The sequence below is a fragment of the Camellia sinensis genome, chromosome 10, assembly GCF_055761805.1.
Source record: "Camellia sinensis isolate YWXY chromosome 10, ASM5576180v1, whole genome shotgun sequence".
NCBI lineage: Eukaryota > Viridiplantae > Streptophyta > Magnoliopsida > Ericales > Theaceae > Camellia > Camellia sinensis.
Window position 1 is genome coordinate 184,203,810 of NC_138970.1, and position 27,197 is coordinate 184,231,006.

At 38.2% G+C, this 27,197-nt stretch overlaps 2 protein-coding genes and 1 pseudogene across 11 annotated transcripts in view; 1 reads left to right on the forward strand and 2 right to left on the reverse strand.

The window, feature by feature from the left end:
- RAD52-2 (cobalt ion-binding protein) overlaps nt 1–19,417 on the forward strand; it is a 36,100-nt gene extending 16,683 nt beyond the window's left edge. For 3 of the 6 annotated variants that reach the window (XR_014343045.1, XR_014343043.1, XR_014343044.1), the window contains 2 exons: nt 9,478–9,540; nt 19,097–19,417. Coding sequence is in view for 1 of the 6 variants with exons in the window: in XM_028220827.2 (XP_028076628.2) it covers nt 19,097–19,234 (138 nt within the window). In the remaining 5 variants the exon portion in view is untranslated. The remainder of the gene's footprint in view (nt 1–9,477; nt 9,541–19,096) is intronic. The other 3 variants (XM_028220827.2, XM_082893112.1, XM_082893111.1) reach the window with 1 other exon arrangement.
- Nucleotides 14,628–16,659, reverse strand: LOC145801470 (vesicle transport v-SNARE 12 pseudogene; annotated as a pseudogene). The gene has a single exon (XR_014343046.1). The product of XR_014343046.1 is annotated as a vesicle transport v-SNARE 12 pseudogene (transcript).
- A 1,563-nt stretch (nt 19,418–20,980) lies between the features above and the next one.
- The window catches only part of LOC114278728 (Gut esterase (DUF1350)), a 65,854-nt gene continuing 59,637 nt past the window's right edge, over nt 20,981–27,197 (reverse strand). For all 4 annotated transcript variants that reach the window (XM_082893110.1, XM_028220825.2, XM_028220826.2 and 1 more), the window contains 2 exons: nt 22,002–22,169; nt 20,981–21,496 (listed from right to left, as the gene is read on the reverse strand). In XM_082893110.1, the coding sequence (XP_082749236.1) occupies nt 21,263–21,496; nt 22,002–22,169 (402 nt within the window). In that variant the 3' untranslated portion in view covers nt 20,981–21,262. The remainder of the gene's footprint in view (nt 21,497–22,001; nt 22,170–27,197) is intronic.

Sequence of the window (27,197 nt, forward strand, 5' to 3'; positions counted from 1 at the left end):
AGAAACGAACTGACTAAACACATGAACAGCATAAGCAAGATCAGGGCGAGTGACATTTAGATAAATTAAACAACCCACAAGCTCACGATATAAAGTGGAATCATCCAGAGGGATACCATCAGTAGAGTTGAGCTTTACATTAAGCTCAATAGATGTATCAGAAACCTTAGTATCAGCAAGACCAGCACGGTGAATGACCTTATTAGCATACTTAGCATGAGACAGAAAATAGCCATTTGGAGAAGAAGCAACCTTAATACGAAGAAAATACCGCAATGGACCTAGATCCTTTATTTCGAAGGGTGCGGAAGAGACGCTGCCTAACCTTAGAGATAACAGAAGAGTCAGAACTAGTGATGATCATATCATCCACATATAGTAAGAAAGTAACAAAATCAGCCGAGGTAGGTCTTAGAAACAAAGCAGAGTCGGAAGCAGAAGGATGAAACCCAAGCTCAGTAACAGCAGTCTGAAAGCGATCATACCAAGCACGAGGAGATTGCTTCAAACCATACAGAGCACGCCGAAGACGACAAACTTGCCCAGAGGAGTGGAGAAGGCTAGGGCGTGGGTGCATGTAGACCTCTGCAGTGAGATGACCATTAAGAAAATCATTCTTAACGTCCATTTGATAGAGAGGCCAATATCGAATAACAACAATAGAAATCAAGGTACAAACAGTAATCTTGGCAACAGGGGCAAAGGTCTCCTCATAATTAATACCATACTCCTGCGAGAAACCCTTGGCAACTAAGCGAGCTTTGTATCGCTTGAGAGAACCATCAGAATGAGTTTTGATTTTATAGACCCATTTGCAACTAACCAGATTCTTGCCAGCAAGCAACGGAACTAAACCCAAGTGTTAGTCTTCTACAAGGCAAACAATTGATCCTCTATTGCTCGAACCTAATTGGGATCTTAACAGGCCTCCTTGTAAGACTGAGGTTCTAAAAAAGAATGAATAGTAGACAGAAAAGTATGATACGAAGTAGAAAAACATGTATTAGACAACCCAACCTGTTTGGAGGATAACGCTCTCGAGTAGGATATCGGTGTGTAACAAGATTAGAGTTATTAGAAGCAACAACCAGGGCACAGACAACTAGTGGAGGGGGAGCCTTGCGATGAGAATAGACTAATAATGGAGGAGGAGAAGAAGCCAAAGGAGGAGAAGTAACCAGAGGTGAAGTAGGAGGAGAAAGAGGAATAGCCTCAGGGGGGTCAGTGGAGAAAGACTCAGTAGGAGGGGTGGTAGGAGGAGAAGAGGGAAGGAGTTCAAGGGGAACAGTAGAGATGTACTTATCAGGAGAGACCTCAGAAGGAAATGTATCAATGTAAGCCAAATCCTCTTTGGAAACCGGAGTAATGATAGGAGGAAGTTGAAAGTATGGAAGACATTTGAGAAAAGAAACATGATGAGAGACATAAAGATGACAGGAAACAAGGTCGTAACACCAATAACCTTTTTGAGTATGACTACAACCCAAAACGACACATAAGACAGACCGAGCACTAAGTTTGGTCCGATCTTTGTGGGAAAGGACAAAATAGGCAAACCCAAACACACGAAGGAGGGAGTAATTAAAAATTTAGGAGAACAAAGCCTCACAAGGAGACCGACTAGAAAGAAGGGGAGTAAGTATGCGGTTGAGAAGAAAAACAGCAGTAAGATTTGCCTCAACCCAAAACAGAGCGGGAACTGAGGCAGAGAGAAGAAGAGAGCTAGCTGTCTTAAGGGGATGACGGTGTTTACGTTCGGCTCAACCATTTTGGACAGGTGTATTTGTACAGGAAGTTTGGTGAATAGTATCCAAATTGTCCAAATACTCACAGAACTCATTTTTAAAATATTCCCCACCCAAGTCAGACCGTAACACTTTAATTGTAGACCCAAATTGGATAGTAAGCATAGCCTGAAAGGTACGGTATATCTGATAAAAATCGGACTTATGAGTCATAAGATAAACCCAAGTATAACGAGTGCAGTTATTAACAAATGACACATAGTATGCAGAAACCCCTGTGGTGAGAACATGAGAATGGCCCTGAACATTAGTATGAACTAAAGAAAATGGTGTATCAGATATAGAAGTACTTTTACAAAAAGGTAAGGTTGTCATTTTGGCAAGTTTACACCCCCGACATTCAATAAGTTTACTAGGAGAAACTTTACTCAATATACCTGATTGAGCTAAAGACCGTAAACAGTGAGCAGACGAATGCCTTAATCTAGAATGCCACAAGTAAAAAGGACTGGACAGAGAATTTAATTGAAAAGAGAAAAAGACAGTCGGAGAGGTTGTCATAGGCAGATGCAAGCTCTCCACCACATAGAGATCTCTAACTCTACAGCCAGTCCCAATTTGCTACTTGGACATCCGATCCTGCATAGAACAGAGATAGAAGAAAAGATAATATCAAAACCAGAGGCATCAAGCTGAATGATAGATAATAAACTGATAGATAACTGAGGAACATAAAGGATAGATGTAATAGAGACAACAGACATAGCAGACAGTAAGACAGACCCAACAGCTATAATAGACATATTAGATCCATTAGCAGCATTAATAGTAATAGGAAAGGGAGGGGGAGTACAATTTTGAAGTAAGAAGAGATGGAGAGTCATATGATGAGAGGCACTAGAGTCAAAAATCCAGACAGACGAAGAGATACCTGATGAAGACCCAAGCAAATCTGAATGAAGAGAAGAAACAACCGAAGCAGAGGGGGAGGGCTGAGAGGTAGACAGAATATACTGAAGTTGACCAATTTGGGCACTCAAGGAAGCCAAGTCAGGATCAAAAGACTGAGTAGATGCAGTATAAACGGTAGGAGGAGCACAAAATTGATTAAGAGACTGTTGAAGGGACAAGGTAGGCAAACGTCCCTTCTTGGGACAGTGATACTTCCATGGCCTCTCAGATGGCAAAAGGCACTCATCAATAGCAAGAGACATCATAATGACCAGACTGAGGGGTTTACGTGTAATAAATCTAAAATAGAACAAATAGTCAAACCAGGGGTCTAATCGTAATAACTAAAAGAAACTTGTGAACCACCAGAACCAAAGTCACAAACAGAGCTAGATACCAGACCACGCAAATGAAAGAGACTTAAGGGAAAGAGACCTCACGACCTTGCGAACTAAAGCGAGAGAGAGAGAGAGAGAATCAGAAGTCAACTTGAGCCAGTAGATGAGTCGACTCGAACAGAGGACCAGACGAACCAAATGGGTCGCTAACCCAGAGAACTCAGAGGGAGAGGTCGAAGTTGAAAGAAGCAGAGGGAGATAACTCACGCACCAGAATAGCGATCGAAGCACATAGAGGCAAGGAGAACCAGAAATCGATCTAGGAACCAGATGAACCACTACTTCGATGTAGGGGTGCAACTCAGGCGGATTCGGTCGGGTTGGGAGGTTGTCCAAGCCTAGCTTAAGTTGTGCTGAGACCTGCCCAGGCTCACCCATGCCGGAATTGTAACTCGAGATTGTCTGCCCAAGCTCGACCCCGAGTTAAACCTGAATTGCTCAAATTGTAAATGAATTTCAAATTTTTTTTTTTTTTTGCAGCTACATTATTAAATTATTAAAATTTGACTCTATATACATTTTTTATATATAGAAAATCATTAATAGTATCAAAACAAATAATTTATATAATGTAAGAGAGATACTGCTATAGTAGTCTTTACAATTTATGAGTAAATAAAAAAAAAAACATAAGATTTTATGTTACTCGTATATATAATATATATTCAATATGATTTAATAGTCTAAATTACTTTAATATCATGTAATGGCTAATAATTTATAAGTATATTTAATATTTTTATATATCTATACATGTATAATTCAAGCTTCGGGTTGCTCGAGTTGTTTGACGTCTTTGTCCAAGCCCGCCCAAATTTAATTCGGGCTTCTGAATTTTTGTCCAAGCTCGTATTGAATTTGAAAATATCTTGTCTAAACCCCAAAAAAATTCGGGCTAGGTTCGGGTGACTTGGGTTGAGCCCACCCAAGTTGCACCCTTACTTCGATGACCTAGAAGCTAGATAAGGTCGTGTCATAGATGACAATGACGACGATGGCAGCACTAGGGTTTCAAACCAGATCGATGACGCAGCACTAGGGTTTCGAACCAGCTCTGATATCATGCAAGTTTTTGAATAAACTTGTATATTCAATTGTGTATTTGATTACAACAAGACCATAGATTATATAGCCCTAAATCCTAAACCAAAAAAGGAAAACACAATCTGCCTCAATCACGCCTATACACAATCATGCTTATAATATGTACAACCACAATCATGCTTATAATATGTACAACCACAATATATTCTCACAAGAAGACCCAAAAGGCTCTCTTTAATGCTTGTCTCGGCAATCGAAGAGGCGCACACAAAGATCTAAACATAGATCAGATTTTGGGTAAAAAAAGCACTATTGTTGCTTAATCTCTTGGTCAAATAGTTTGCTCCACCTTAATCTTTGATTTTGCTCGTCTGGTATGTATTGATTTCATTTTTTTTCTTTTTTGTTTTGTTTTAAGAGACTGAACAATCATTGGGAGGGGAAAAAAAAGCACACGAATTGAATCGTTTGACTCGCATGTATCGTCGATTCAAAGAGATTCACATGATTCAAAATATGAATTGGACGATTCCTTTGAATTTGCGATTCCAAATTGCTATTCGAATCGTGGTGTGCAAAAATCGTATCAAATCGTATGAACTGTATCGTGAATCGTACAATTAAGACAACCATGGGTGTACCAAACACGTTTTTTTGTTTCTGTTTTTACCAAAAATAAATGTAAATATGTTTAATATTTTTTGAAAACTATAATAGTAAACTATAAACATTACCAAATGGCACCTTGGAGAATCAAAGGGAAATGATCTTATATAAAGACTTGGTGGTGGAATAGTGTGATACGAGCCATAATTAAAACAAAAAATGAATGTTTGAAACAGTGAGAAAAGGATAAAAATGAGGAAAAGTTTAAGAGGTACAAGTTCGCTAATAAGGAGGTTAAGAGGACAATTAGAGATGCCAAGTTGAAAGCTTTTGACAATCTTTATACTAGATTAGATAGTAAAGGAGAAAAATATTTGTGAACTTGTTAAATTGAGAGAAAGAAAAACAAGAAGAGACTTTAATTAGCTCAAGTGTATAAAAAGTGAGGATGTAAGGGTGTTCGTGAAAGATGAGGGTATTAGGAAAATGTGAAAAAGTTATTTTAAGGAATTGTTAAATGAAAATTATTTAGAAAATTTAGGAGGAGATGAATATGATAGCATTGATAGAACTCAACCCCAAAAGCTAGCTCAAGAGGTGAGGGTGCCCTCCCGCTTGTACACTTGACATTTCTTTAGTACTCGGACGATGTGGGACTTCGTTTCACATTTTGTCCTTGGTTTGTGAATGAATTTTGAAAGGAATATATTTTAGTATCAGGTTACTTTAGTCATCTTCTAGTTATAGGGTTTCTTATTTAACTAGATGTTATCCTTGTTTTAGCAAGATCGCTTAGAGGATAACAATATATTTATCTTTTCTATATCGTGTTACTCACACGGTTTCAAAGGCCCCGTTTGGTGTAGCTGTTAAAACAGCTTATAGATTATAGCTTAACAAATTATAGATTATGACTTTAATCAGAAGTTGTTATTCTGTTTGGTGTAACTGTTGGATTATAGATTTAAGTTGCTGAGTAGTGTTTGTTAAATAAGCTGTGAAATAGCTCTTTCAATTAATTTTTATTTTTTATTTGTCTACATTTCTCATAAAAAATAATAATAATAATTTATAGTCCATTTGAGTCTTTTTCTATTTTTAAAAAAATAAAAAATAAAAAAATTTAAGAGTATAACCATAAATTAACATGTTCACAGCAGAAACTGATAATCAAAAGCAAGGGGTGAGCAGCTTCTCAGAATCAGCTTTTTTGAATTAAAATAAGCTGTTAGAATCAGAAACTGTTTGAAATAAGTTTAACCAAACAGTCCAAAATAACTTTTTCAAAGCTAAAAGCCATAAGTTGGCTCTGAAAAGCTGAAACAAACACCCCCAAAGTAGTTGAATTTTCATCGAAGCAATCTCACAACACCATTCTTTTGTTCTTGGGAGGATAATTGCAGCTTCATTGGCCATCATCTCTTTCAATCATTGTGGACCGATCATTGGAACCCTTTTCGCAAACCATCTTTGGTCGAAGCTCCCTTTGTGGTCATCGCTGGGCTGTCATTATCACTATTGTCCAGTGTCGCGATTTCTCGCATCTCAGTTGTCACAAGCTTTGCAAGCCACCATTGCTAGCATCACGCTCTCATCATGCTTTTTGGTACCCTGATTTCTAGTTTCACATATTGCTAGATTCTTCATTTCTTTCTTCACACATGTTGATCTCGTCTCTTTGCTTTGCTCAACTGGACACTGCGGTGTTCTTTTCGTTGTACCTGTGTTCAACTGAAAGCTTAAGGCTTTTGTTTCGATAGTTTTCCCTTGCTTGAAGTTCAATGCGTCTTTATATTTTTTTGTGGGTTTCAAGTATCATAAGTCTGATAGTGTGGATATTTATAGTATTTTAAACACTACCTAAAGTTCTGGTTTCATATCTCTTTGCTCGAAATCTTTTGTTTTGTTTGTGGGTTTTCTCCACTTCATTCTATATTCCATCGGAGGACAAATTGCAATCTCTCAGTATTCAATTGAATGGGAATAATTGTTCTTATTGGTCCAATGTTACAAGGAATTTTCTTCTCGGTAAAGGGAAGTGGGGTTATGCAACTGAACAAGAGCTAAACTCACTGATCTAAGGTTGACAGATATGAAAAATCTATTGCAACGTGGGATATGGAAAATACACAAGTACTCAAGTGGTTTCATAATTCTATCGATCTGAGTATTGGTATGAATTTTTCTACATACAATACAACAAAGAAGTTATTGGACTATTTGAACAATATGTATCTTGAATCAGATTGTGCTAAGCAATGTAAGTTGGAGATGTCAATTCGTAGTGCCACACAAAATGATAAATCATTAAGGATTTCTATAATGAGATGACTACCTAATAGGATCAGCTGGCCCATATAGAACCACCTGATCTGCAGATATTAGATTGTTATATTCATTATAGGGAGAAATAGAGGCTAGTGCTGTTTTTTTGTGGCACTTAGAGATCACCTTGAGCCTCTTCGTGGTGCTATTCTCCATTGCTCACCTTTGCCTTCAATTGATGGGGCCATTCCAGAATGATAGTTGGTTGTCGTCAATCAATCTTTCCGTAAAGGTTTTAAATTGCATATAGTAATGGAATATGGGTATCGTATCTGCAACGACAATTGTGTAATTCAAGCTATTTCAATTACTAATCCCTAAATTAATTTGAAGTGAATTTGTTGAGATTGATTGTTTGAGAATAAATTGAAATTATGAAACCCTAATTAAATAAGCAAGAAAGTTTTAAAGAATATGAAATGGATACTTGGGGAATCTAATTCACCACTAGTCATGTAACCAGGGTTCTCATCATAGATTACACAAATGATTGATTGAAATAAGTCAATTCTCAACTACAAGTTTGAAATCGAAAAGGAGAATAACATTGTCTTTGAATCAGGAGCATGGTCTATCTCAACCGGCATGGATTGTCCGCTCTAAACAAGGGTTTGCAGCACAACCTGTCTAGTGAGAGTATAGCCTGTCTCAAGCTTCCAACACAATAACAATGATAACTATTGTAAAACATTCATTCACAATCACATAAATTGAATGAAGAGAAAGGAAAGAATCAACTTTTATTAAAAAACTATACAAACATTCCAATCAAATGATGAATACAAAGCTCTAAAGATGAAAACCGTTTAGAAACTCTAAGCATGGTCCTTAGCCACTCATGGAGAGAGGTATAAGTGACGAGGTGGAGGAGATGGTGGACACCATGGTTGTGCAAGCTCCCTTCTCCTCTAGCCTTAGTTGCTTGACTTGCCTCTCTCTTCCAAAAGCAAGAACCCTTTTTTTCTATTTTCTTTTGCCTTTTATACTTGGTTCCACTTCATGTCAATTTTAATTTTCGCACACATTTCAAGGTGCCAAAATGTTCCACATGAGTAGAGCTTTGATAGTAGGTATTTCAACTTTGGCTGCTCGTGTGGTGGGAATGGCCGCTCATGCGGACGCTTGGCCACTTGTGCGTTGTTTATGGCCGCACATGCGGTGGCTCGGCAGGGTTGTGGTGGCTTGGCAGGGTTGTGGTGGCTTTCATGCATCTGCCACTCTTGCGGATGTCTCGAGCGCTTGTGCCGAGAGGATTTGTGACCCGTTTTCCTTAATTCCATCCCTTTGAACCTCTAATGAAAACCGTCCATCGAGCCTGCACACGCACAAAGCACGTGATACTTGCCAAGTAACCATGCCTCAAGGACTATTAAATGCAAATCAGATGGCCTCAATGTCGTGCTTTCCAGCCCAAATCAATAGTCGAGGAAATACGATTCAAGGTTGTTTAGAGTGCATCTCCTTCGCAGTCAGTATTTGATACTCCCTCCACTCAACCTCCATTATTACCTACCCCAACTTTTTCGCTTATTCAGATCATCGGAAAGCCCAAGCCTCATGTTGCTTTGGGTGAGTGTAGTTTTTGTCATCAAAAGGGACATTAGAAGTTTACTTTCCCTAGACTCTCCAATCAGAAGGGACATACCACTTTTCATGTCCTTGAGGGCATGAATCTCTTGCCTTTTCAGTCTTCTCTTCCTTCTGCCAGTGGTTCAAGCCCTCTAAGTAGCTCTCACCATACCCACTTCTAATAGCCTCTCACCTTCCACAGCGCAATCTATATTTGAGTGGTTAATCCACGTACAATCCATGCTTACATCATCTTCAATGACTCAAACTCATGCTTCCGCCATGACTACTGCACAGTCATGACTGCACATTCATGTTTACATGGTTCTCTCATACTACAGGTATCTTTCATAAGACTTGGATATTTGATTTTGGTTCTTCCAATCATATGATATCAAATTTATCTTCTCTTAGTCATTGTTTCTCTGTCTTCTTCCATTATTGTTTGCACTACTGATGGTTCACCTATTTATGTCATTTCTATTTGTTGTGTTCTTCTTCTTCTTGATGTTTTCTATATTCCTCGATTGTTGCTTACTATATTAACTATTAGTAAACTTTCTAATTCCAGATTTAATGTTCTCTTTTCTTCATTTGGTCCTATTACTGTTTGTATTGCCAATGGCTCATCTATGCTTGTTGTTTCTGTTAGTTCAGTTCTCCCATCTTCTTCTTCTTCATCTTCTTTTTTGTTTGTCTATCCCCGGCGTTTTCTATGCTCCTCAATTGTCTCTTAGTCTATTATCAATTATCTGTTATTCGACTTTCTGATTTTGAATTTGATGTTTTCTCTCTCTCTTATTTTATTTTCTTTTATTTATTTTGGTTGTGTTGTTCAGTATTAGCAGTTCAAGAAGCAGATTGGGACCAGCCATAGGACTAGTGACTTATGTGTTGGAGAGGTTGCACATTCTTGGGAAATCTTCTTGAGTATCTCTGTCTTCTTTTTATTTAGATCAACATTTGAGTCAATTTTATATTTGGCATTTTTAGGTTATGTCATTTGTCTAGCGAACAGTTAAAATGTCTAGTTTAGTTTGGTGCTTTAGGTAAATTGTCATTCAGTGATATTTCTAAGTATAGTGAAGGAAAACTTGCAAAAATGCGTGCTTTACCTTTTAATATAAGCACTTCTATTCCTACTTCCCTTTTCTTTGTTATTCATATAGATGTGTGAGGTCCGACTATTGTCACTAATGGCGGTTCTGTATATTATGTTTCCTTTATTGATGGTTATAATGGTTTTAATTGGGTCTTTATCATTTTGATTGTGTGAGGTCCGGCATTTGTCGTACCTTCCATTCCATGATTCAAACTTAGTTCTTTATAACAACAAAAGTTCTTCACTTTGATTTGGGTGGTGAATGTTTTCTTACAAAGCTTAATGATTTCTTAGTTGCATTTGGTACTATTCATCAATCTTCTTGCTCGGACACTCCCAACACAAAATGGTCAAGTAGAACGGAAACATAGACACATTCTTGATACTCCAACACAAAATGGTTAATCTTCTTTCATCTTTTGTTATTTCTATTTTCTTGGGTAAGATTGTTCTTATTGCCACCTATCTTCTTAATTGTATGCCCACTCCATTTCTCTCTAGTATTTCCCTAGATGAAAAGTTGTTTGGCCAAGTTCCTAATTATTCTTTATTGCGTGTCTTTGGGTTCGCTTGTTTTGTTTTTCCTAAATGGGAGTGTTCCAAGCTCAAAATTTGCTCCATGCTTTCTGTTTTTGAGGTATGGTATTCATCAGAAAGGGTATCGGTGTTTTGATTTGGTTTCTAAAGTGCTGTATGATTCTAGTCATGTGTTTTTTCTCAAGTGTCTTCCTTACTATTCTCTCAAAGATTGTTCCTATGTCTAAGGAGGATTTGATCCATATTGATCCTTTTCTTGCCCATATGTTTGATGAGTTCACCATTTCTCCTGCTGTTTCTGCTTTTCTTCTTCTCCTTGTACTTCTTCAAGTATCAACTCTTTTTCCTTAGTTATTCTTGGAAGAAGGCTTCTCCACCTACCTCCATCAATTCTTCTACGCCCACTGCTTTTGTGGAACCTGATCCCCGTGAATGATGTTATCCTTTTTGTGCTCGTAAACTGTCGGTGAGACAATTTTACTATTACTTGCTTCATTTTTCATATCGTGTCTTTTTGTCATCTATTCATGCTTACTTTGAACCTCAGTCTTATAAGGAAGCTTGAACTGATCTTAATTGGATGCATTCAATGAACGAGGAGTTAACTACTCTTGGGAAAACTCGCATTGAGGAGTTGGTTCCTTTGCTTCTCAGGAGACATGTTATTGGTTGCAAGTGCATTTATAAAGTTAAAACTCACTTTGATGGATCTTTCAAACGTTATATGGCACGCTTGGTTGTTAGGGGCTTCTTATGAGTATGGAATTGACTACAAGGAGACTTTTGCTATTGTTGTTAAGATGACGACTGTTCGTACCTTGATTTAGTTGTTGTTGCTCATAATTGGTCTCTTTCTTAGATGGATGTTAAGAATATCTTCCTTAATGGTGAGCTCTATATTACCTGGAACATGGATTGTTATGGTACGTGGAATAGGAACGGGAAGGCGGTAGGCCACATGTTCTAAATTGTGGTACGATAGGGGTACACTTGTATAGTTTACATTATAAGAATTTGAGGTACTTTTAGTTTAGAGTAAATTCTTTTTTTTTTTTTTAACAATTAGACATCTAATAAAATTTAAGTTTTTTTCCAAATTAATCATGTAACAACACATTTTTCTGGGTATTATGACCTATTTTTGACATTTGTCATGTCAAAATTTCCTTCACCTTAGATTTTAATTCATTATATTTGATATTTTTTACTCTTAAGGAAACCTTAAAGAAATATATTGAAAAAAACCTTTCGAGATCGCTTTACTAAATTTACCGTTTTAGAATGAAAGTGTATCACGTTTCAGGTTGTGCATTCTAAAACATAATTCACTAGGGTGTCAACGTTTTCTGGTAACATTGGATTATCTTAATGGGAAAGTTTATGTGTCCCCCTTGTGGCCTTTCTTCTCCCCAGGTTATGTTTTTCATTTAAGGCATGATCTTTAGGGTCTTAAACAATCTCCTTATGCCTGGTATGAGCATTTTCAGTTGATTGTTACTCATATTGGCTTTCACCCCTAATGTCCATGACTTTACTCTTTAATTCCCCATACATCTGCTGGGATGGTTGTTTTGTTATTATATGTGAACGATATGATCATTACTGGTTCGGATCCTGTTGTTGTTGTTGAGATGAAACATCTTTTCTGTGAATTTGAGATGAAAGACATAGGCCTTGTCAGCTATTTTTTTGGTATTGAAATTGCTTCCTCCCCAAAGGGTTATCTTTTTTCTCAATCCGAGTATGTTACTGAGATCATTTATCATGTTCGATTCAGTGATTACACACGAAATTTTCCACATATTCCTCTTGATGATCCTATCCTATATTGTGAGTTGGTTGGTTGTTTGGTTTATGTTATTGTGACTCACCTTGATATTGTGTATGATGTTTATGTGGTTATTGTTTCTACACGTCGATCTACTCATTGCCTTGCTACATATATTATGTTATGTTCATGGTACTATCTTCCAGAATTTGTTGATATCTTTTGATTCCAATTTGGCACTTCAGGCTTTTGTTGAAGCTGACTGTGCTAGTGATGTCTCTAATTGCAAGTCTATTATTGGTTTTTGTATTTTTCTTGGCGACTTTGCTGGTCCACTGCTAAGGCTGAATATTGTGCTATGGCTTATGCTACAACAAAGATTGTTTGGCTTCATTGGCTTCTTAGATTTAGGGGTCTCTCTTTCTTCTCCAACTCTTCTCTATTGTGACAATCAAAGTGCCATCTAGATTGTACATAATTTTGTGTTTCATGAGTGTATGAAGCATATAGAGTTTGATTGCCATTTTGTTCATCAGCATCTTCAGCTAGGCACCAGTGGTTTGCCTTTTGTATCCTCTTTGCAGCTTAGAGATTTCTTTTCCAAGACTTGTATGTCTGCTTGCTTTTAGTTTTTACTTGACAAAGTCTCGATGCTCACCAGGTTCACATCATGAGTGAGGAGGCGTGTGTGTGTATTGTAAAAGGAATATATTTTAGTATTAGGGTGTGTAAAAATCAATGTATAAAGAGAGAAATACAGAGAATATTGTATCTATTGATGTATTATTGATTGATATATTGATATCTATTACAATGATTCATGATTCCTATATATAGAAGAGGATGAGTGTGTAGTAGGTAAGGAGTAGGTGGTAGTGGTGTAGTGGGTTAGGTTTAGTGGAGTAGGTGAGGTGGTAGTGGTGTAGTGGGTTAGGTTTAGTGGAGTAGGTTTAAGTGGGTGAAGTAGGTGGAGAGTAGGTGGATTTTAACAGCCCCCCGCAAACTCAAGGGGGATAGGAACTAACCAACTTGAGTTTGGAGAGAGTAACAAAACAAGAAAATACATAAAAATAAAAGAGGATAAGAGACACTGTATGGTCGTGTCAGACCATTGGTGAAGACACTGGATGGTGGTGTCATAACGTTGTAGAGGACACTGTATGGGGGTGTCATAACCATGTAGAGGACACTGTATGGTGGTGTCATAACGGTGTAGAGGACACTGGATGGCGGTGTCAGACCGATGTAGAAGACAGTTTATGGGGTCATGTCGGACCGTTGTAGCAGACAATGTTGTGACAGTTGTTGTGACAGTTTACGGAGTCTTGCTGGACCCTTGTAGAAACTAACCGGAATCAATGTCGGGACAGTTTACAGAGTCTTGTCGGACCCATGAAGGAGCTAACCGGAATCAATGTCGGGACAGTTTACAGAGTCTTGTCGGACCCATGAAGGAGCTAACCGGAATCAATGTCGGGACAGTTTACAGAGTCTTGTCGGACCCTTGTAGAAACTAACCGGAATCAATGTCGGGACAGTTTACAGAGTCTTGTCGGACCCATGTAGAAACTAACCGGAATCTATGTCGGGACAGTTTACAGAGTCTTGTCGGACCCTTAAAAAATCGCACCCTCAAAAGGTGTGCCCAATCTGTCAAAAGGCGTGCCATCAAAAGGTGTGCCCAATCCATAAAAAGGCGTGCCATCAAAAGTTGCGCCCTCAAAAGGCGCGCCCACTTCATCAAAAGTCGTGCCCGACAGAAAGCGTCGAGCCATCAAAAGGTGAGCCGGAGACGCGGCGAGGCACGTGAGCGACAGTGCGCGTGTCGGCCTCTTCGTCATGGTCTATATAAATCAATGCGGAGGCTGAGGCAAAAAACCTGCTAAAATCTTCTGAAAAACTCTTCCTTGCCTGAGAGAGAAACTCTGTAATACTCTGTAACCAACCCGTCTCTGAAACACTCAGCAACATGGCCTCTTCTTCCCGTCCAGCTACCCAAAACATGGCCTCCTCTTCCCGTGGTCTGCTCACGCTCTTTCCAGAACTGAACGAGCCCACAAGAGAAATAACTGGTGCGGTGGCCAGTGAACCTCAACCAAACACCTCTGGTTTTGCTCCGTTGAACTTTCCGATGCGGTCTGTGGAGCAAAAAATGGCAGTGCAAACGGATATTGAGGCCAATCAGTATACTCTGAAGTCATGTGTGGAAACCATGACTGCGGTCACAAACTTGTCGCACCGGCTGCAGAGCAGGACAAATGAGGTGCAACAGTTAAACTCCCAGCTGGCTCTGCTCCAATGCATGTATAAGGATGCGCGAGCAGAGATAAGTGTGCTGAAGGCAGAAAATAAGGAGCTGAAGCGGAAGGCCACCGTGATGTTCCGATTTGGAGGGCCGTCATATGCTGCAGTGGAGGAGCAGGGAGTAGTGATCGTGCCCAGTGGAGTGGGAAACACGGAGGCAACACCGTCAAGGGCCGTCCAGGACGGAGGCAAGAAGAAGAGACCGGCGGCAGAGTAGAGAAGAAAAATCCCGCCTGTGGATGTGGGTTTGTGGGTTGGTTTTTGTTTTTGTTTTTTTTTGTTTTTTTTTTTTTTTTGTTTTTTGGTGTAAAATTGTGAACGGGGTTGATCCCCGGCATGAAGAAAGGATAAGTTTGTGGAAAGAAAACCGAGTTGGAATGGATTGGTTTTTTTTTTTTTTTTTTTTTTTTTGTGATGTTTTGTTTAAGAATAAAAATAAAATGAAAGAAAACAAGGGATAAAGAAAATAGATAAAAAATATTTGTAGATGGATTATATGAAAAACATCAGTGTGATTGTTTCAAAATAAAATTGGGGTTAGTGCCCCTACAAAAGATATATTATTGGAGAGTGGGTATTTAAAAAAAGATTAAAAGTGATTTGGAAAAAATAAATAAAAATAATTGATTTTGAAATCAAACAGAGGAGAGAGAGGGACAAACCCACGTGATAAAGTGGAGAGAGAGAAGGTGAGAGTAGAGAGCATAATAATGCGTCTGGGGTCATGGGATAACGAATTTTCTAATAGATTTTCAAGTCCCAAACTAGGCTGGCAATTTGGCAAAGCAGAAATCAAACCAAAATATATATATAACTATATATAAAGGTTATATAGCTTTTACCTTTTCCAACCCACATCATGAACAGCCTGTAAAGAGGTGTTGAACAGCTCAAGTTGCACAACACTGTTTAGCACCAAGATCACACTCGGGAGAGAGAGGAGAGAGAAGAGAGATGATGAGTGGGTATTTAAAAAAGAAGTAAAAGCAATGTGTTTATCTGTGTATGATAGGAGAGAGAGAGAGAGAGTCCAAGACCAAGGGGGCCACTAGAGTGATAGCCACAGTAGCCTCACCATTGCCTTACTGTTCAGAGGTCCATTGCGAAGATCCAACGGCCTAAGTCTCTGCTTCAACACCAATAACAACAGCAGATTGGTTCCTAAGAGGAGGTCCTTCACTTGCACTGCTCTTTACAAGCCTGAGATTCACATCAAAGAAGAAGGCCAACCTCAAACCCTAGACTTCCGAGTCTTCTTCCTCGACAATTCCGGCAAAAAGGTTTCTCCCTGGCATCGTCAATCCCATGAAGCTTCTTATGGGAATGCAGGAGAGTTTCACGTTGATTATGCAAATCTTGAAGGATGGAGACACCAAGCTCTTCTGTCTCCAGCGTAGTTCTTCTACTCTCCTTGATCCTGTCGCTTGACTGATTTAGTCTCTCGGTTGACATTGCCAATCTTTCTCTTTGATCCACAGAAATCACATGCGCATCTGCAATTCCAGACTTCAACAACTCTTCACGGACCTGATTAGCATCATTTGATGAGATTTTCTTAACTTCCCTTTTAACCTTATTTAGATCAGCCTTGTATTCCCTTAGCTTGGCAAGCAGGACAGCCTTCAAACTTGGCTGCAAACTTCTTGCCTCAAGATCCATTTTTCTTATCAAAACATCAGCTTCATCCACTCCAGTTTTTATTTCAGAAATCTTTTGCATCTTTTCCTCTCCATCAGGAAGAAGACCAGCAGAGTTACATTTTCTGGATAAATTGGCAGAAAGCTCGCAGTACTGGCGCTCATATCCTTCGAAAACCTGACTCATCGCTCCTCCAAAAGCTTCACAACACCCTCGTCAATGAAGTCAATTCCAAGGTCCACAGGGAAGGAAAGAGAGCGACGATTGGGAATTTCGCAGGAAAAGCAGCGATCGGATCGGACTTCTCAGTTTTCGAATCCAAGAATCTCCGATTAAACGTAGACAGTGGGTGTGTGTGTGTAGAGGTCCGGCGGGCGGCCAAGGCGAGGCTGCCGCCCGCCGGTGAAGCGGAATTACTAAGTTTTCAACCTCGCTCTGATACCATGTAAAAATCAATGTATAAAGAGAGAAATACAGAGAATATTGTATCTATTGATGTATTATTGATTGATATATTGATATCTATTACAATGATTCATGATTCCTATATATAGAAGAGGATGAGTGTGTAGTAGGTAAGGAGTAGGTGAAGTGGAGGTGGTAGTGGTGTAGTGGGTTAGGTTTAGTGGAGTAGGTGAGGTGGTAGTGGTGTAGTGGGTTAGGTTTAGTGGAGTAGGTTTAAGTGGGTGAAGTAGGTGGAGAGTAGGTGGATTTTAACAGGGTGCTTTGGTCATCTTCTAGTAATTAGGGTTTCTTCTTTGTCTTATTTAACTAGATGTAATCTGCCTTGTTTTCGCAAGGTTGCTTAGAGGTTTATACAATATAATTCTCTTCTATGTATCATATTACTCACAGCAAGTTGAAGATTCTACTCCGTTTGTAGAGGGGAGCTAGAGTGGGGAAGAGAAGGAAGAAGGCTTGACTTCTGGTTCCTTTGGCTCTTATGTGGATCATTTGGGGAGAATGCTATAGGAGGACTTTTGATGCGAAGGAATCGCCTGTTCTTTAAGTTGACAAGTAGATTATTGTCTTTTTTATGTAGTTGGTTCTTGGGTAATGTTGATGAGAAATGCTACAGTGACCATGTTCATATATCACATTGGGTTTTACCATCTCATTTGTCATAATTCCATTGGTTGAATGGAATATGGTTTATAAATACAGTGATGACATATCACAAGGTAAACTAAATATGGTATATAAATATGGTAATTGTAGCATTATTCATTATCGATTCATTTTTGGGCAAACTTAACTTTACCCCCTTATGGTTTGGACCATGTGCAGTTTACCCCCTTAACGTTTGGAAATGACTACATAACCCCCATGTAGTTTGTGGATTAAACTGCACACGTAACTCTGTTAACAATATTAATAAAAAAGTCCACAATACCCCATATATATACATCCTACTCCATCTTAAATGTTAGCCCTAACTCTACACTACCAACCACCTCTCGACAGGCCCACCACCGTCCCCATTGACTGCCATTCCCAACCACCGCCAACCCTAAGCCTACATATGTATGTATGTATATATTTGTGTGTGTAAAAGTGAATTAGTGAGTGAGTGAATGAGCGTGTGAGAAAATGAAAAAGAGCTGGACTTGGTTGCCATTCACCTTCATAATCCTATGATTCATCAAATAATTAATCTCTTGTGATCTGTCAACAAAGAAGTACAGGATGAATGTGGTGCCATGTGATTGGGTTGGGTTGATTTATGGGCTCTCTTTCTATTTTTTATTTTTTATCATAAAGGTGAATTATGAGTTTGCTGAATATATATATATATATATATATGGGGCTGCGTAAATGAGTATGCGGGGTGGGATAGGAGGTGTGGGGCCGTGGTCTTTGGTGAGGCAAGGTAGATCCTTGTTATAATATTAAAAAAAAACTGCATAACCATGACTTTGCAGTTTAGAGGAAACATAATTACAATGCAAACAACAATCTGGAGTTAGACATGGTGCATCACAACTTTTTTAACATGATGAGATGCAAATTTCTTACTAATAGCTTAGCAATGTATGCTATCCCATTAAAACACATTAAAGATACTGAATTTGAAGCATGGTTGGGTGGGTTGATGATTAGGGTTTGTACAGAGGTCATAGGACTGGCAGAAGAAAAGATATTGGCACATTTGTAAATTTAAAAATATGTAAGGGCATTTTCGGTTAAAAATTTATTTTATTCACACCTACTCTCAACAATGGCGTGTGAGTTGCACCTCCGGTTAGATTGGATGGAAAATGCAACAGTGCATTTTAGTTCACAAACCACATGGGGGTTATGTGGTCATTTCCAAATATTAGGCGGGGTAAACCACAACATGGCCCATAGCATAAAGGCGTAAAGTGAAGTTTGCCCTTCATTTTTTAATTAAAATTTGAATTTTGAAGAGCCTTTGCGTAATGGAGGTTGTATAGATAAATATAGGGTTTTGTACGCGATTTGCACCCCAGTGGTGCCTCGTTTATGTTATCATTACTTATCAAATAGAAGGAGAGATGAATATGGAGGGTCATTCTAGGACGTGAATGGTGTACTGATGAACAGTTTCAAGCTGATCTTGTCAATTCTTTTTTCTTCTATTAACCCCCTTTTGGGGCTAGGTTTAAATATTTAGAGAGATGTTAGCTTCTTAAAGTAGGACTTCCATATGTAGAACAGAGATTAACAAGTTCTACTGTCAGTTTCTATAGTTTCAGAAGTGCAGAAAATTAAAAGGAAGAAGAAAGTAGTAGGTCTTAATGTTCCCTCAGGCATCAAACATAGGTAGGTTTATATAATTTCTCAATTACTAGTAACATCTTATTTATTTATTTATTTTAGAGGTTTATTGTAGATTGCTGAAGAACTCTTTTCTCTTGGTGATTATTCATCAGGGAACTTGATTGGTGAAGTCTTGTGATGCATTTTATACATTTCACTTTTCGAGTAAACATGAATGATTTGAAGAGGATTTATTGATCGTATAATGTAAATGTTGTCTCCTTGTAATGTGTTGTTGATTTCCTAGTTGCACTAGGCTGCATTAATAGTTTGTATGCTCAATAATATTTTAATTGGTAAACCTTTTGATGACTACAAATTGATACAGGCACACCGTGAATCGACTGGGACAATATTATCTGGCAATGGTCATATTCTAGATCCTGTTGCTGCTGCAGAGGAGATAGCTTTCTGCGGAGCTTGTGCTCGGTTTGGCCTTGGCTTGTATCTGTATCATGAAGAATAGATTCAATAAACAAGGGGTTTGATTTTCAGCTTTGAGTTGTTTGTAATTGAGAAATTATACTATATTTATAATCTCTGTCTCATTTGCTGTAAATATGTAATAGAGGAGTGGTCATTCTGCATTGGAGATTATCTATTTTAGATCATGGACACCATTTCAGATATAAAGCCCTCATTCAAACTATGAACTATAGATACTCTCTATGTGCATTGAGCTAGATTGAGTTATCTGAAAAACATAGATAAGCTTGGCAGTCAGAAGAGTAATTTGCTTTATAGGTCATATGAAGCACAAGTGTCTAGGTCATATGAAGCACAAGTGTCTTCTTTCTTTTTATTTGTTACATTTCCAATATTTTTTTTGTTATGGGTCCATATATTAAAGCAAAATTTTTGGGACTTTGATCCTCCATTTCTGGTGGGAAATGGAGATTTTTATTTCAATGCACGAGTTTTTGATACATCATCAAAACCTATAATCCTGTATGAATTGTATAACCTTCTTTTAACTGTTTTTTTATTGACTTCCGCTGTCCATGATCGTGATTATGAAATGGAGAGGATCCAAATTTTAATTTTATGAAATTTTATTCTAATTTTATGTAATCACGCTAGAAGATCCCTGATCATTTTTCACTTAGCAACGGAAAGAGTAAAATTATATAATGGCTAATTATGAAATGGCTTGGGATAAAAGTATATAGTTTCTTGAAATTGTACGGTTTGCAGCAGCCAAGGATATTCAGGCTGTATTACGAAGCTTCTCAATTTGTCGAAGAGGACTGTAGGCCAGCTGATCTTTCTGTTTTACCTTTAGACTGTTTGATTTACAGATTTAGGGAGAGATTTGAAAAGAAAAAAAGAAAAGGCGTCAAATGCCAGTAAAATGTAATTATATTTCATTTATGTTTTACCTACTTTTTTTTTCTTTTTTCTTTCAAAATTTTCACCAAATTCATGAGCCAAACATAGCCTTAGGCACACAATCTTGGGGCTGGGAATCAATTTGGAAATTTCTTTTCCTGTGCTTTTCCTTTTCATTTGAAAAACATGAGGTTGAAATATTTCTATGACATGGTTAAGAAATCATGAAATCGACGAGGAATAATGAAATCCAAAACTAACTTATAATGAATTATTTTTGTTGTATTCTAATTACCCCCTCACAGAATCAGTAAGTCAACATGAGCATAATTGTAAAATAAATGGGGCAATAGTGTTCCTCTTTGATGGATAAAATTCACTGAAATTTCTCCGTTTGGAGATGGGATTGCAGGAATTCAGGGGCAGAGTCAACATCAGATCTCCTTCATTGAACAAGAAAAGTTAAGTAATCTTTTCAAGGCAAACTAAGGTTGCCAAACTAGTGCAATCTAATTCATCCACTCCGTGGCCATGAGAAATTTTACATTAGAAACGTGCACTCACAGTATTTACAATATTTGAACATAATTTTTTAGTACTCTCTTGTTGACTAGTACAAAAGCTTAAATGACAATGATCCTGGAATCTCAATACTAGGAATCCTTTTTGGTACTAACGAAAATTTCATTTGTTCTCTTTTGTTTTGAGATTAAAACATGGCCTAGAATTGATTCTTGCTTCTTATATAATGTCATATGGGGACAAAAAAGAAGAAAGGAAAAGGGACATATCTTCTCAAACACAGCCAATATCAATAATGGCTAATTTTCTATGGAGTAAATCACCAAATAGCTCTCTTGGACTACTAGAGCAACCCTGCACATGACCAAAAATATAAAGGTTTCCTTCTCTTATTGGCAATCATGAAGTGATCCTAGTCATGTTTAACGAGTGTTGCTTATTACAACCTTATAAACAAGGATACATATACAACAACCTCACATTAGCAGATATATGTATATACTTCTGAGATTTTCAGCCAGTTAAAATGAAAAAATAACACAGGCAAACAATAAGAATTAACCTTATTTTACACCCATTTCTTTTGTTTCTTCACTATCGCGTAAATTTTCACTACTGCAAGAACTTGTTTTATCATTCTTTGTCACGGTCTCAAAAGTTTTGGACCTGCATTAGAAGCCATCCAAGATGTGATTACATCCACAAGCAGGTCTACATCCTTTGATATTTCTGCACGAAGGATCTTTGAATCTACACCTAGTGTGTTGCCTACTTCTTTGGCGACAGTCTCCCATGGTGTTCCTGCAGTCAAATTTGCCAAGAACTCCCCTCCTCTGTTAACTGCATCTGCCATTGCTGGAGGAACATCTGGGAGAGCCTGCACAATGGAAATTTACAGTTAATTTTCTTGTTTCATCATTGAAAATTAAGAAAACCAAATTTGCATCCTGAAAGTTCATGAATCTAAACAACAGTTTTTTGCAAATGCCCATGTATCAGCCAAGCATGTATACATGTGTACATATAGTGAAGCATTATGATAGACTTTACACCAGTCTACCATAGGAACCTATTCATTTCCCCTGATATATAATCTTATCCTGCAATGAAATGGTCTACTCAGTTTAATTGATTTTATAGTTCCTACTACAGTGAAATTTCCCAGCTTTTGACATTATATGTTGTATTATGTTACACCATATCCATGATCATCCAAATTTTAACAAGAATTGAAGTTTAACATGAGCAAACTTCGACAAGAATATGGTAAACTTAAAAAGTACACATACAGAAAGCATTGCTGGAAAGTATCATGACAACATATATATAAATGAAACTTAAAAAAGGTTTTTCCTGACTAAATCTTCTACTACAAATTTTACCTGTTGCAAAGGAAGACTGTGATCCCCGGGCAACAAGCGAATCGACATATCCAGCATTGAACTAATGGCTGAATCGCTAAGCACCTGTGCTAGTGCTGAAGTTTCATCAATTGTATCATCTTTGAACTTTATTAGAAGATTCCTGGAAACGCCATAGTATGACTTTGTCTGAAAAATTCACAATTGCCATGAACTAAATAATGAGCCATGTTCAAAAAAAGTAAAAGAATTGCACCAAAAAACAATAAAACAAAATGATGTGGTACTGAAGTGTTAAAAGTTACAAGGGCACCACCATGCCGGGGGCATTTTATTCTTCTCACATTTTTAAGACCATACTTCAGTGAGTTACAAAGAGAATTGTGAAGGTAACTGAATAAAGGTGAAGGATAGGTACAATGTGATAATGAGCTCATCGTTGCTTCAATTCTCTCTCCAGTAAAATAAAAGAGGTGACCAAACAAGAAAAAAAAACCAAAAAATTCCTTTAACCTCGTGCATTTTTGGACACTTTTCCAGCCAGTGTATTAAACAGCCAAATAGTTCAGGATCCAAACATTTCTCAATTGAAATTTTTTTGGGGGTTACTCTAAAAAGTGGATTTGGTGAATTAAACACAACTTTTTTTGTACTTTCTCCTTTCGATTTATTTTTCTCTTTCTTGATTTGCAATATGATATCAAAGTCTGAGCTGCCTTCTTCCATGTTCTCCCTATCTCCTCTCTTTTTTATGTAATTTTTAATTAATAAAGCATTTATTGCTAATAAAAATAAGGCTGGTACCGAAATCCTAGATGATGCAAAGCTTGCTTACAAGAGAGGGGAAATCAGGCCAAAGTAGATGTTAATTTTACAGAGGGAGAAGTACAAGAAGATAGAGAACCGAGAGAGAGAGAGAATTGCTGCTGGAAAAAAGAGTTGACACAAAACTTAGGGTTAGCCTCTTAGATTCTAGTATTTATATTAATAAACATAATTACAACAGTACTAAAATAACCTTAGACTCAAATAACCTAACACTTAACACTCTCCCTTAAGTTGGAGCAAATATATCTCTCAGGCCCAACTTACAACAAATGGGATGAAATACCTTACTACCAAGACCTTTAGTAGATAGATCAGCCAATTGGTCTCCAGACTTCATGAAAGGCATACATATCAAACCCTTATTCAGTTTTTCCTTAATAAAATGTTTGTCAATTTCAATATGCTTAGTCCTATCATGCTGAACGGGATTATGAGCAATATTGATGGCAGCTTTGTTGTCACAATATAGAGTCATGGGTTCACCGCAAACGATTCCTTTATCACCCAACAAGGATTGCAGCCACATAAGTTCCCATGTACCCTGCGCCATAGCTCTACACTTTGCTTCCCCACTAGATCTGGACACAACTGATTGCTTCTTACTATGCCAGGTGACTACATTTCCTCCCACAAAAGCATAGTAACTAGAGGTAGATCGTCTGTCATCTATGAAACCTGCCTAATCTGCATCTGAGAATGCCTCCAATCTCAAGTGACCATGATTAGAAAACAAAATCCCTTTTCCAAAAGTAGATTTAAGATAATTCAAAATGCGATACATTGCATCCAAATGAATTGCACGAGGATCATGCATAAACTGACTCACTATCTCAACTGCATAGGCAATATCTAGACAAGTGTGGGATAGATATATAAACCTTCCTACAAGTCTTTGGTAACTTTTCCTCTCCACAAGATCACCAACACCACTGTAAAGACGATGATTAGCCTCAATTGGCGAATTAGTTGATCTGCAGTCTAACATGCAAGTTTCCTTAAGAAGATCTAGAATATATTTTCTTTGAGAAATAAAGATGCCTTTGTCAGACTTGACAACTTCAATCCCAAGAAAGTACCTCAACAAGCCAAGGTCTTTGATCTCAAATTCCTTGGCCAACTGCATCTTGAGATGTGTCACTTCCGCCTCATTATTTTCTGTCAAAACTACCTCATCCACATATACAATAAATACAGTCACCTTATTTGCATTGCGTTTAACAAACATGATGTGATTTGCATTGCTTTGCTTATACTCGAATCTCAACATAACTTTCAGAAATCTATCAAACCAAGCTCGGGGAAATTGTTTCAAACCAGATAAAGCCTTTTTCAACCTACAAACTTTCCCAACTGTTAACTAAGATGAGAATCCTAGTACCTCCTCTAAATCACCATGGAGAAATGAATTTTGCACATCTAATTGTTGTAAAGGCCATCCCAAGTTAGCAACACATGAGAGAATCGCTCGAATGAAATTCATCTTCACTACAGGAGTGAAGGTTTCTTGATAATCAATTCCATATGTCTCAGTAAACCCCTTGGCAACTAGTCAGTCTTTGTACCGTTCAATCGTCCCATCTGCTTTTTGCTTAATGGTGAACACCCAATTACACTCCACTGGTTTTTTTTCACTAGGAAGAGAAACTATCTCCCAAGTGTTATTCTTGCTCAAAGCTTGCATCTTCTCTACCTTAGCTACTTTCCACTTAGGATCAGAAACGAAACACAAGCACGATATATAGAAGACAATGAATCATATGACAGAAATTTAGAAATGGGGTGTTGAGTACAAGCCCTAACTCTCTTTCTAAGAGCAATAGGAAGACTCAAATCATCAACCACATGACTATCAACAACTGGTGGAGAAATAGACTGAGAATCATTACCAGTAGAATCAGTTGAAATAGGATGTAGAACTAGCACAACGGATGATGATTGACTTGATGGCACAAGAGAAGTTTTCTCTTTCAAACACCGTGAATAAGTCTTAAGATCAGCTCTATCCAAATGGCCACCAATGTCAAGCTCCACATCAAGAGAACTATTAGGCTCTCCCTCACCACAAATAACAGTCTTTTGACTAGGAAAGAAAAAAGATAACTCATGCTAATATGACTCATCTGCAATCTCATCCATAACACTCTCCCCTTGAAGAGATGGCGGAGAAGAAGTAAAAAAAGACTTAGATCCACGGAATGTGAATCTGACATATACTTTACAAGTGTGAGAATCATAGCATTTGTAACCCTTCTGAGTAGCAGAATAGCCAATAAAGACACACCGCACAACCTTAGGATCAAGCCTCCCATGAGTAGGAGGTTGCAGGTGAAAAAAATACACACCCAAAGACACGAGGAGGAAGAGACGAGGTAGGATAAGCCACAGGAAGAAGTTCAAGACGAATTTGGAATTGGAGGACACTAGAAGGCATACAGTTGATAAGATGCGCAGTGGTAAGAAGAATATCACCCCAAAAGGCCTTAGGAACATTCATGGTAAACAAGAGAGAGAGAGCAACTTCAAGGAGATAGCCATTCTTGCGTTGAGCAACTCCATTCTGTTGAGGCGTGTTAACACAACTAGTCTGATAAAGGATGCCATGCTCCTCTAGGTATGCCCGAAAAGCTCCATCAACATACTCAGTCCTATTATCACTCCGGAGAATTTTGATTTGAACATTGAAAAGATTAGTCACCACTTTATGCAAAAATTTGAAAATAAGAAAACACTTCACTCTTAGTTCAAAGTAAGTAAATCTAAGTCATATGGGAATAACAATCAATAAAAGTAACAAACCGCCGATACCTAGAAGTAGAAACCACAGGGGAAGGGCCCCACACATCGGTATGAATAAGCATAAAAGAAAAAGTGCTTATTTTATTAATTGAAGGGTAACAAGTATGTTTATACTTTGTAAGTTCACAAGTATCACAACCAAAATTATTCCTAGGACAATCACAAACTAAAGAAGGAAAAAACTTCGCTAAAATACTAAAGGAGGGTTAACCCAAACGACAATGCCACTAATGGAGGAGACGAAGAGATGAGCCAATAGTGCACTTGAGAGCCTGAGATGACAAAGGTAAGGCAGAAGGAACAACAACCATAAAATATAGTCCACTTAGTGCTCTGCCACTGCCAATCATTTTCCCCGCTACCAGTTCTTGAAAGACACAATGAGTAGGAAAAAAAGTCATCGAGTAATTTAGAGAAGTAGTAAGACTACTAACAGAAAGTAAATAGGTGGCCAAATTAGGAACATCAAGCATAGATGAAAGAGAGAGTAACGAGGAACAATGAACCGAACCCTTGCCAAATACAGAGGATAAAGTGTCATCAGCCATTCTAACCTTATCTCACCAAGAACAAGGAGAGTAAGAATAGAAAAGATTAGAGGCACCTGTTATGTGATTAGTAGCACCTGAATCAATAATCTAAGGAGATGATGTACTAAGTGCACGAGCCAAAATACCTATGCGAGCAAAGTTGAAAGAAGCAGAAGGAATTGTGGTAGGTGAATGTAAGAAAAATTGATGTATATTAAAATTGATGTATATTATTGATTGATTGTTTGATATGTATATTACAAATGGTGAGTGGCTCATTATATAGGAGAGGGTGAGTGTAGTAGGTGAGGAGTAGGTGAGGAGTAGGTGAGGAGTAGGTGGTGGTAGGTGATGGTAAATTGGTGGTAGGTGATGGTAAATTTTAACAGCCCCCCGCAAACTCAAGGAGGATAGAAACTAACCAACTTGAGTTTGGAGAGAGTAACAAAACAAGAAAATACATAAAAAATAAAAGAGGATAGGAGACACTGTATGGTCGTGTCAGACCATTGGTGAAGACACTGGATGGTGGTGTCATAACGTTGTAGAGGACACTGTATGGGGGTGTCATAACGGTGTAGAGGACACTGTATGGTGGTGTCATAACGGTGTAGAGGACACTGGATGGCGGTGTCAGACCGATGTAGAAGACAGTTTATGGGGTCATGTCGGACCGTTGTAGCAGACAATGTTGTAACAGTGGTTGTGACAGTTTACAGAGTCTTACTGGACCCTTGTAACCGGAATCAATGTCGGGACAGTTTACAGAGTCTTGTCGGACCCTTAAAAAGTCACACCCTCAAAAGATGTGCCCAATCTGTCAAAAGGCGTGTCATCAAAAGGCGTGCCCAATCCATAAAAAGGCGTGCCATCAAAAGTTGCGCCCTCAAAAGGCGCGCCCACTTCATCAAAAGTCGTGCCCGACAGAAAGCGTCGAGCCATCAAAAGGTGAGCCAGAGACGCGGCGAGGCACGTGAGCGACAGTGCGCGTGTCGGCCGCTTTGTCATGTTCTATATAAATCAATGCGGAGGCTGAGGCAGAAAACCTGCTAAAATCTTCTGA